This window comes from Limulus polyphemus, unplaced genomic scaffold, assembly GCF_000517525.1.
Source record: "Limulus polyphemus unplaced genomic scaffold, Limulus_polyphemus-2.1.2 Scaffold2966, whole genome shotgun sequence".
In the NCBI taxonomy this organism is placed as follows: domain Eukaryota; kingdom Metazoa; phylum Arthropoda; class Merostomata; order Xiphosura; family Limulidae; genus Limulus; species Limulus polyphemus.
This window is the reverse complement of record NW_013668576.1, coordinates 44,305-56,766: the sequence shown is the minus strand read 5'-3', so window position 1 is coordinate 56,766 and position 12,462 is coordinate 44,305. Positions and strand designations below refer to the sequence as shown.

At 35.1% G+C, this 12,462-nt stretch overlaps 1 protein-coding gene across 2 annotated transcripts in view; it reads right to left on the bottom strand.

Moving 5' to 3' along the window:
* The window catches only part of LOC111087997 (CUB domain-containing protein 2-like), a 63,956-nt gene that overhangs the window by 33,108 nt on the left and 18,386 nt on the right, over nucleotides 1–12,462 (bottom strand). The window contains exon 3 of one of the 2 annotated variants that reach the window (XM_022396670.1): nucleotides 8,886–9,274. The exons of the other annotated variant lie outside the window; for it this stretch is intronic. Within the exon in view, the coding sequence (XP_022252378.1) occupies nucleotides 9,222–9,274 (53 nt within the window). The 3' untranslated portion in view covers nucleotides 8,886–9,221. Of the gene's footprint in view, nucleotides 1–8,885; nucleotides 9,275–12,462 lie in introns of those variants that run through there. 2 annotated transcript variants of the gene reach the window in all.

Sequence of the window (12,462 nt, the reverse complement as noted above, 5' to 3'; positions counted from 1 at the left end):
CGCATGAAATGTGACTGGGATCTGGGTTTTTTTTAATACGCATGAAATGTGACTGGGTTCTGGTGTTTTTTAAATACGCATGAAATGTGACTGGGTTCTGATGTTTTTTTAAATACGCATGAAATGTGACTGGGTTCTGGTGTTCTTTCAAAGCAGCCACTATTTAATATGAGGTATACGTTATAATTACAGTAGAAGCATATATATATATATCATCTAATTGTTACAATAACTCATCGCTAACTGTCTGTCTTCTTAAAAAAACGCATACAAAACCAAAAAGAAAAAAATAATAAAAAGAGAAGCGTTGTGTATAAAATATTGGATAATTTTTTTGTTATTATAGATGTTCTGTCTCGAAGTGGTCCTAAAAACATGTCTAACAAACACGAATGGAATTAATTTTTATATATATAAACAACTTTAAATATTCAAACTATTTAGTTAGAATGAACTGTTTCTTAACTTTATCACCAAAGTTATGGTGTGACTCCCATGGGGTGTTATAGCGAGAAGTGCTGTCTTATACTAATAACTATTCTACCCCGTATAAGGGTAGTGAGCTACTGTTTCGCATCACGTGACTTCACTAGTGTGATCTTTGTAACTACTCTTATACAGTGTGTTTCTCAAAGCTTCATTATAAATACTTCATCTCCCTTATAGTGTCCTGTATCATTTATAAAATGTAGTCAGTCAAGTATGTATATTTTATTATTGTGTTTTGCTAGCTTTCATGTGGTAATCGAGTTGAATTAGTCGTTTCACTCTAACAGGCATGGTAATAATACACGTATAATATACGGTGTTCTTACTTTTTAATTACACGTGTAAAAATAAAGACAAGTTTTGGTTCTTCCTTTAATCACTTAAAACTTTCAAATATAAGTCTTTGGTCCCTGGTTATTTGTAGATTATTACAATTGGATTAATTATTCTTAGTCAAGAATAACACAACATCCAGAGATAAAATGTTTCACCACACATTTAATCCAGGATTTGAATGTTTCATGACGCACGTGAGAATCTTGTGTTAGAATGTTTTACTACAGATTTTAAAATTCAGAGTAGAATACTTAATGACATATTATGAAACTCCAGTGCTAGAAACTTTCACTACACATATCAAGCTCCAATGTTATAATGTTTCACTTGATATCGGAAACTCCAGTTATAATATTTGACTACTCACACACAAATTCCAGTTATGATATTTGACTACTCACACACACAAGCTTCAGTTATAATATTTGACTACTCACACACAAACTCCAGTTATGATATTTGACTACTCACACACACAAGCTCCAGTTATAATATTTGACTACTCACACACAAATTCCAGTTATGATATTTGACTACTCACACACACAAGCTCCAGTTATAATATTTGAGTACTCACACACAAACTCCAGTTATAATATTTGACTACTCACACACAAACTCCAGTTATGATATTTGACTACTCACACACACAAACTCCAGTTATAATATTTGACTACTCACACACAAACTCCAATTATGATATTTGACTACTCACACACACGAACTCCAGCTATAATATTTGATTACTCACACACACAAACTCCAGTTATGATATTTGACTACTCACACACACAAACTCCAGTTATAATATTTGACTACTTACACACAGACTCCAATTATGATATTTGACTACTCACACACACAAACTCCAGTTATGATATTTGAATACTCACACACAAACACCAGTGTCAGAAGTTTGCATTGCAAATAACAAACTCCAGTTTAAAAAAATATTCACTTTATATTTCAGACTTCTGTGTTAGAATGGTTTTATATATATTTCATACACCGGTGTTAGAATGTTTCACGACACATTAGAAGCTTCAGAGTTATAATATTTGACTACTCTAGTATTAAAAATGTTTACTACATATTTCATGATCCTATGTTTAAATATTTCCCTACACATTTAATGCTGCAGTGTTACAAAGTTACACAACAAGTCTCAACCCCCCCCCCCGAGACCCGTGGTTGGTAGAGCACAGATAGCCCATTGTGTAGCTTTATACTTACCTACAAACAAAGAAACAACTCTCAAGCCTTAGTGTCATAATATTTAGTGATATTTAGTATTAGAATGTTGAACCAAGTTTCCATTACGCACTTTTCAACTTTATACTTGAACATAGGTTTCACTTTTAAAAATCTCCCATGAAAGTGATTTAATTTGCTATCTTGAAGTCACTTACCATTTAAAAATAATAATCGAAGATATTCACGTTTCTGAAACTATGTTTGGACTTAAGTTGACTGATGGACTTGAAGTAAAAGCTTTTACTTTCGATATTTGTAAGTTATATGTAGAATATGTTTCGAAACTTCGTGCTATAATGAGACATTAATACGTCCAGTTTTGTATTTTACTGAAAGCTAGAAATTATATGATATTTAAAAACAACAAATTCCCCCAACAGCTAAACACTGTACTTATGATACTGAAGTGTGTAAAAGTAGATGATTGTTAGTTATGTTTAGAGAAATGTGTTACAAGGGGAATAATATATTCCTCTTTTTTTTACATTGCGGTTTGTTTCAATCATGACAAATTACTTAGTGTCACTCGTGGTGTAACATCATTCAAGATGTTGTTTGACCAGTAGTGCAGTATCACACCTGGCGTAGTGTCACCCATGATGTAGTGTCACACGTGATATTGTGCCACTCCATACGTATTGGTAGCTTGTTATCATTTGTATACTAGTACTTAAACTTAATTCACATTAAGATATTTATTAAATTAGTATTGTAGTTCACGAAGCTGCTCTGAACACGAGCTACAGTTTTTCGTTTAATTGTTGTTGTTTAATCAGAAAAAGGATGAAACAAGCCCAATTCTAGATTAGACCCAAAACGAATCCTCACTAGTAACTCCACTCAAGGTCAGAGAACATTGTGACATTCTGATATTTGAGAATTTTAATGGACTTAATGAAAAGAGGACGATATTTAGGCTTCTTTACTGAGGCTTTCTTTCCATTAAAAAAAATTGTTTATGATATGGCAAGGTGACTCTATGGCTCTGATAATGAGTCTAAGAAAAACGTCTAGTTTGGGTATTTTTGGTAAACCATATAGTTGAAGCGGGTTGCTTCCATTGTTCAATAGAGTTCGATAGTTCCCAGGTTCCAATATCTTAATAATTTTGTTAATTGCTCTTTCAATTCAATTCTTTGTGGGGGTCTCTTTTTTTCAATTACTTGAGGTCTGCTGTTTGTAGAACGGATTGCAGTTTTTTTCATAAGCCATCTTATTGAGTAGAATTGTAGTTTTCTTTGTCTGCCGGTAGAATCCAAGTAGATTTAAAATAGCTGTTCATTTTTGATTGGTGAGTTTGAGAAAGATAACGTGTGTTGTCATAGTTACCATATGGTGTTGGAAAATCTTGAGAAACTTTCTCTATGGAGGTTATAATGTCGGAATGAACTTAGGTACTGGTGAGGAATTGAGATCCAGAGAAAGAAACTGTTCTTCTGTGGAAGTTAGGGTTATGGAACTTAGATTTTTGACCACTTGTGGAACATTGGCCTTTTTCCTGGTATGCAAGATAAGCTGATCCAATTTGTCAATGTATCTTGTCTTAGCCTTTTCTGGAATGTAGCCAAAACTGTTGTTAGTCATGCCGAAAACTTGGTTAAAATCGTCTTGGTTTGATGTATTTATAAGTTGGGTTCTAAGATCGTTTAAACCATTGTGTAGAGATATTCGTTTTTGTCTGCAGAACTAAATTATCTTAATAGATAGTTTTACTGAGGTATCTTGAAGGATCTTGTTGACATCAAGGGACGGAATGAGAGGCTGAAACTTAATTTGTTGACATCAAGGGACGGAATGAGAGGCTGGAACTTAATTTGTTGACATCAAGGGACGGAATGAGAGGCTGGAACTTAATTTGTTGACATCAGGGGACGGAATGTGAGGCTGGAACTTAATTTGTTGACATCAAAGGACGGAATGAGAGGCTGGAACTTAATTTGTTGACATCAAGGGACGGAATGAGAGGCTGGAACTTAATTTGTTGACATCAAAGGACGGAATGAGAGGCTGGAACTTAATTTGTTGACATCAAAGGACGGAATGAGAGGCTGGAACTTAATTTGTTGACATCAAAAGGCGGATTGAGAAGCTGGAACTTAATTTGTTGACATCAAGGGGCGGATTGAGAAGCTGGAACTTAATTTGTTGACATCAAGGGGCGGATTGAGAAGCTGTAATTTAATTTGCCATTTCTTTGGTCCAATTCTTAGATCTCTGATAAGGAAAGTAATGTGGTTTTTGAAGCACGCGAATGAGTTGATTAGTTGACTGTATCTGTTAAATATTTTCAAGATGACTTGTCCTTAATAGCTCCAGAGATGTTGTTTCAGTCTGCTATGCCTCTAGTTCCACTGAAACAAAACCCTGAAAACGATATTAAAACACTGGTCAGAACTTACGAAGCTCTCAATACCTGTTTGGTGGATAATAAACGACATTAAAACACTGGCCAGAACTTACGAAGCTCTCAACACCTGTTTGGTGGATAATAAACGACATTAAAACACTGGCCAGAACTTACGAAGCTCTCAACACCTGTTTGGTGGATATAAAAGACATTAAAACACTGGCCTAGAACTTACGAAGCTCTCAACACCTGTTTGGTGGATATAAACGATATTAAAACACTGGCCTAGAACTTACGAAGCTGACCAGAACTTACGAAGCTCTCAACACCTGTTTGGTGGATATAAACGATATTAAAACACTGGCCAGAACTTACGAAGCTCTCAACACCTGTTTGGTGGATATAAACGATATTAAAACACTGACCAGAACTTACGAAGCTCTCAACATCTGTTTGGTGGATATAAACGATGTTAAAACACTGGCCAGAACTTACGAAGCTCTCAACACCTGTTTGGTGGATATAAACGATGTTAAAACACTGGCCAGAACTTACGAAGCTCTCAACACCTGTTTGGTGGATATATGTCGTGTAAGGTTTCATATCGTACTCAATCCACAACTTTTCATTACACAAGTAGCAAAAAAGAAAATCACGATATAAAGACTAGTGAGACCAGAGAAAATGATTGCGTGTCTTTACTCAGAACAAACGTGGGACTAACACAGCTGTTTCTAGTTATCTAACTCTGAGAATGTTTCCATACTTCTTGATTAGAGTGCAATCATCGTTTATAAACCTTTAACTAAGAAAACATGTCTAAGAAATTTTCTATCGGTACACAGCATTAGGCAAAGCCCTGTATGTAACATAAAAACATGAAACACTAATGAAGTTATGAATATGTACAATACAGGTATGTATGTACATACGCAGTCATATATAAAAAGCTGTACCTTACAGAAGTTGTTTTCTGTAAAACTTAATTTATTCCTCCCCAGGCGATTGCAGCTCCCTCTATTGCTTATTTACTTAAGTAAATTACATGGGCTGTAATTTCTTATCAGAGGTGGTACTTGTCAGTTGAAATTTTGGAAGAATGGATCGTGGTGAGTTATATTTCTTCGTATCTTTATATACTGAATTCAGACTGTCCATATGTTCCCTAAAAGCACGTGACTCTGACGTTGAATTTATTATACTTATGCTGGTCAGTTTGTACACTAACACTGCTGAACATGAGAGGACAACGTGTGCTACTGATAAACAAACTGAAACTCAAACCGTTCACGAGTTCTTTGACCAGTTAAAGCATGTTTCTACCAAACGATTTTAATATAAACATTCGGTTGTAAACGAGTCATACTAAAACTCAGTTTAAACACAAACGGATTAACTCAAACACACCAATTAGAACATTTTACTTACATAGTTAGATAACTATTTTATTAAAACAGTAATGTTGTCCTCCAGATTTTGAAAACGATACATTTTTATATCATTGTAACATAATGTAAGAATTTTAAGGATCAAGACCATTTAAGAGTTATCAGTACTTCTAGCATAGTGTCTTTTCTCCGTTCGATCAGGGTCATTTGAGGTGGCCAACAGGGGCGGTTGCCTCCCCAACCTCCTCGAATGGCAGTTTTTGCGCAATATTTCTAATCAGGATGGATTAGCGCACAAATTACACCATAGCATAGGGCCCCAGCTGAATTGGCGGGCCCACGCAAGGTCAGCCTTCTTTGCCCCTTCTCCCCCAAAAGCTTTTTGTGAAATGGCATTCGCGCGTTCGACTTCATTAACGCTGTTTTCGTTCGAGTAATGCGTAGAGGTCCACGTGCGGAAAGAGTAATCCGCTGTGAAACGGATCCCTGAAGTTATAGAAAACTTTACGCACGTCATCAGAACAAACAACATCCTTCGTTCATCTTTTCTTTAGTCATTTCTCCTCGGGTTTCTCGGTTCTCTCTTGTTTACCATCCAGCAAGTTCACACGTCGAACGAACGCTTCCTCCTTATTCATCACGCAAGTTTCTCATCACTACCATTAGGTTTGCGAGAAGAGGAATTAAGAGCTGTGGAATGCAGAATATGATTAATGGCATTGAACAACGCCACCTAGTGAACAAGGACTGAAATCTCCATCAAAATTCCTGGCATTCAACCTACATCCTATAATAAATCAAACTGTCAGTGTCACAATTGGCTCCAGTTTATCAACTCTCAATATACTTTTGCGAAAAGCTATTACAGAGGGTTTGTCAGTAATATAAGATGTGTTAAAATAATTGTAAAAAAGATTATGTAACATAGGTTCTTCAACGAAACCTTACTGGAATCTTAACGAAATAAAAAATGTTAGAACAAGGAGTTTTTGACTTTCCTAAAACAAACTGAAGAACAATTTTCTCATACCACATAAGGAGAAGAATGTGGTGGTGCCCCTGTAAAAATGTCTTTTTGGCTTAGTTTCTTCGCTGTACTCGTGAATGGAAATATTCGCAAAATGTCGAACAAAAATAAGTAAAAAAAAACATTACAGGAGTAATAAAAAACCTATTCAAGTATTTGCTTTATTTACACCTTAACCTTGTAAAACTACAAAGTTTCCAGACTTCAACAGATGTAAATGTAACATAGTGTAATCAACAGAAAAAAGATCAGAGTCATCGCAAAACCACGTGACTTTATACATCAAAGGACTGCTCGGGAAAGTGACGTAGCTACAGAGCTATCACTGACGTCAGACGTAAGAAAACAGCACCGAACTTTTGGTGTAAATCGAAAAGCAAAATAAATGATATCCTTGTTTCTTATGTTCGTCTCCAGTGTTCCATTAAGTTTAACGAAGTAGTGAACATATCGAAGAAGATGTGAAATCTTCCTTTATAGTTGTTGTGGTTACTACCTTGTCGAAGTAAATCTAATTTCTCCAGACAACAACTTCATCCTTGTGCTCATAATACAGACACGTTAGTAGCGTAAGCTGATAGCAAGGAGAAATAATTCGATTCGCTAATCATGTAAGTCAGTTGGTGATGTTTCTCCTCGAGAATTTCAATCTTTAGCAGTTCATAAATCAATATCGATAGAAAAGAAAACATACATTACAGAATTCAATAAGACGGAATTATTTTGTTGAACGTACGGGTTTTCTCCGTGTTTATATATTCTGTGTCTGAGCGTGCACACTTTTTTAAATTAGACTCAACACTTGAATTTTCCTATTCTTTCTGCAGTTGTCAGCTAATTATGGTATATTTTGTGTGGTTAGTGGAAAGTCGGAAAAGTTTTTCTATCTCACTGAAAGACATAGCTATCCATCTTTCAAACGAAATAATGAGTTCGAAATCTATTAAGTTTATATATTTTTATAAATAAGTATTTGATTTGAAATTTTACATATACTTGTAAAATTTGTATGCTAGAATAGATCGTTCACATTAGTAAAATAGGCAATAAAGTAGTTCCCTTGATTAATTTTATTTTATGGTGTTAAACAACTGTCTTGATCACACGTTCATTTGAGTTAATCCACTAAACTAGGTAGAAGTATGGATATAACATTTCAGATGTAATTTTTTTGCTACACGAAACAGACGAAGAGAATTTCAGTTGAGCTCGATATTCTCCTCAATCAGGTTGAACATGCAGCGGCCAGAGACTCTTGACGTTCGTTCCAGACCCAATATTTGGACAATAGTCACACTGCACTTTCGCCTTATTGATCGGGTTAGGTTGGGTTGTAATCTTCTGAGACTAGTCTTATAACTACTTGGCTTAAGAGTTATCCTTATTCAGTTTATGTAATTCTGTTTATATTTCTGTTAAAAGGTACGAATGTAAGATGTAGATGGAAAGTTGGACAATTTCAAATTATTTTTCGCCACAGAAGATGAAATTGGCAAAGTTTAATTTTTTGCCCATTGTGAATTAACTCAGTTCATATGTTATTGTCTTACGTTTAAAACCAGTAAAATCAATTAACTCATATTAGTATCATTGAATTAAATTAAGTCAATTTTCACAGCCTATTGCATGAACTTCTAAATTAAGATTTTACAGTATGCGAAGTTCAAGAAAATTTTGTTCAGTAATGTGAAATACATTACGTGCTCAAACTTTTTATTTTCACAAGTGAACGAGTTTGTTCTTTGGGCTACATAATTCTTGGTAAAATATAAACCTTAACATCTGTTTGCACCAACATGTAAAATATATTTTTGAAAAATAAAATAGGTCTGCGTTAACTATAATATTAATCAACAATTAGTTATTTCTCTTCGAAAACAAAAGAAAGGAAACGAAAAAAAAATTAACGAGTAAAGTAAAGAGTGACAAGAAAACCTAAAACTTGTATGTATAACTTAAAAATTAAATTTTTAGTTATATATTAAAATAAGGAAACAGTCAACTAATGAATAATTAAACATACAATTTAAGTATGCGTTAAGATTATACGTAAAAGATGAGTGCCACATTATATTATATAAACAGCTAAAATAGAACAAGAAGCTAAGAATTTAGATAATTTTTACAACCGGCCAACCTTTCTCTTACCATTTCATTTTCTAAGAGCTTCACTTTACAGAGAAAAATAGGCTTAATCACAGAAAGCTCTTAATTTCGTTGTTTTGTACCTGTTGTGACTACTCCTGAATACGAACATGCTCTGCCTGTTGTGTCTAGAAATTATATTCAAAATTGAGATAAAAACTGCACACAAATGTGAAAAGTAATCGAAATTTATAATAATGTAGGTAAGAGTAGACAAATATCACTGTTGTGTTAATCAACACCACTCCCAGCTCGTTTTTATAGAAGACAGCCATCTGACGATGTCACCTGAAATGCAAATGACAGGTTATTCAGCCTGCGATTGAAAACGAACGTTCGATATGGAGGACTTTACATTCTTACATCTTATGATATTTCATTCGGTTTGGGGTGTGGTCATCCTGAATTGTGAGGACAGGCTGTCAATGGTGTTTCATGTATAAAATGAGACAACTGATAAAGTTCTAGATATCTCCTGTTTTCAGGGCATCTTTGGTGTCCTAAGTCACTTGATGGGAGGTCACGCAACTCCCAAGAGTATTTCTTACATGCTTGATGTAATTGAAGTCCACTGAGCGTGTAGACCACTCGATTTGCCCACTCCCCTCTTAAGCAATACATTTATCGACCAGTTGAGCGCGGAGGGAGCTAGCATTACCATCTACTCAGCTGAACTCATGGAAATTGCACCAGTCTATGGCAGTATGAAAGGTCACAAACAGCTCCCTATAATGTGTGGAATTAATGGTGCCACTCTGTAACATGTAAGCGTTGGTATCGTCATCAATGTTTATTCCTGCCAAACATTACCGTTTGTGTCATATTTCTGTACGAAAATAAGATTGGATCTGGTTCCAAGCTGTCTTCAAGCTATTAAATGACTGTTATCTGGCTTTAGGCTGAAGTGCAAATCATATATAAAAACAAATATTGCTTCCTTGGCGTTGGTTTGCTAGATATAGTATTGGCGCCATTACAGGCGAAATGTTTCTTACTGTGAACATAATTCACGTCATTGTTTCGTATGGCATACTAGATAGTTTTATAACCTTTTAACCTGTATATACACTGACACGATTGCAAATGTCTAGTTTGGGCTTTCTATGCATTTTTAACCAATTAAAATTGATGACATGGAAAAGTAAAATGTTTTGGAGTAAACCTTTTTTTTTCTGATTACTAATGTCATTTCTAATTAAAATGAAAGCTGGATATAAAACCCCTTTTAGATATTTAAAACTTATTATTATTGGGGACTATTTTACCTATAATGTTGGATAAAATAGATCAAAATAACAACTCTAATTCACAATAAATGCTGCATAATTAGTAACTGCATTTAAGTAACTTAAATAATCTCTTAAATTATCCCATCAGGAGTCTGGAAGGTTGTGCGCCACGCGGAAGATGTTCATTATCTACGACACTGACGCAAAAGAACGTGGGTATTGTTGTGGGACAATGATATATATTTCTTTCATAGGTCTACAGCCATAATGTGAACCTTTGGTGTGGAGCAAGGCACTCTAAAAATGGGATGAGGGCATCTTACCCTAAGTTAAGCCGCTCATCATACAGTATATTCGGCTGTCTATAATTCGTCATTGTTGGAAATAAATAAATTTATATTATTTAATATCTACCTTATAACCATAATAAACTCAAAATGCTTATCTCAAATCAAAAGTAAAATAACCATAAGAAATCCAAAATGCTTACCTCAGATCAAAAGTAAAATAAACATAAAAAATTCAAAATGCTTACCTGAGATCAAAAGTAAAGAAAAACTAAATTAAGCCTCGCTTTGATCATTTACATTTGCACCCGTCTGCATTAATTCTCGGGGTTACTTATAATACAGTAAGTCATACCTGATGATACATAGGAATGGCCTCTCTTTCCTCGGTCTTAGGAATGTGGCAAATCAGAACTGGCAGACCGTGATTCATCCGCTATTGTTGTGGGTGGTTATCCAAGCATACGTACAAGGAGCTTAAAAACGGTTCGCTGGTGTTGTGGGTGGTTATCCAAGCATACGTACAGGAGCTTAAAAACGATTCGTTGGTGTTGTGGGTGGTTATCCAAGCATACGTACCAGGAGCTTAAAAACGGTTCGCTGGTGTTGTGGGTGATTATCCAAGCATACTAACAGGAGCTTAAAAACGGTTCGCTGGTGTTGTGGGTGGTTATTCAAGCATACGTACCAGGAGCTTAAAAACGACTCGCTGATGTTGTGGGTGGTTATCAAAGCATACGTACCAGGAGCTAGAAAACGGTTTCTTATTCTACTAATAAAACTCTTGCGATACTTGTAGCAAAGTTATAATGATCTGATGTGTTTATTTCCCTTTGTCGATGTCTCTACGTGTGTTTAAAACATCAAAACATGCTCTGTGTGCACTTCCAAAAGTCTGTTTGTTTGTTTAGAGCAAAGCCACTTTGGGCTATCTGCTGTGCCCACCGCGGGAGGTCAAATCCAGGATTTTAGCATTGTAAGTCCGTACACTTGCCGTTGCCCAACGGGGAGACACAACAGTCTGTAATTCATTTAAAACTAACTACAACATGACGGGGTGACCAATCATTTACACTTTAGATTACATGACGGATCATCACATGCCTAGTTTGTATAACAATAAACAGAGAGATGTAGTTGATATTATTTTGTAACAGTAGTTTTGGTTTGTTATAGGTATAATGTTAAAAATGTTGATTATCGTTTAATGATTTTGGACAGTATATAGAATTATGAGTATGTTGAATGTCACCACTCTATATCATCGTGTATGTGGAATGTCACCATTCTATATCATGGTTTACGTTGAATATCACCACTCTATATCATGGTTTATGCTGAATGTCACCACTCTATATCATTGTGTATGTGGAATGTCACCACTCTATATTATGGTTTACGTTGAATGTCACCACTCTATATCATGGTTTATGTATAATGTCACTATTCTATATCATGGTTTATGTAGAATGTCACCACTCTATATCATGGTTTATGTTGAATGTCACCACTCTATATCATTGTGTATGGGGAATGTCACCACTCTATATCATGGTTTATGTAGAATGTCACCACTCTATATCATGGTTTATGTCGAACATCACCACTCTATATCATGGTTTATGTAGAATGTCACCACTCTATATCATCGTGTATGTAGAATGTCACCACTCTATATCACGGTTTATGTGAAATGTCACCACTCTATATCATTGTGTGTGTAGAATGTCACCACTCTGTATCATTGTGTATGTGGAATGTCACCACTCTATATCATGGTTTACGTTGAATGTCACCACTCTATATCATGGTTTATGTTGAATGTCACCACTATATATCATGGTTTATGTATAATGTCACTACTCAATATCATGGTTTATGTAGAATGTCACTACTCTATATCATGGTTTATGTAGAATGTCATCACTCTATATCATGGTTTATGTGGAATGTCACCACT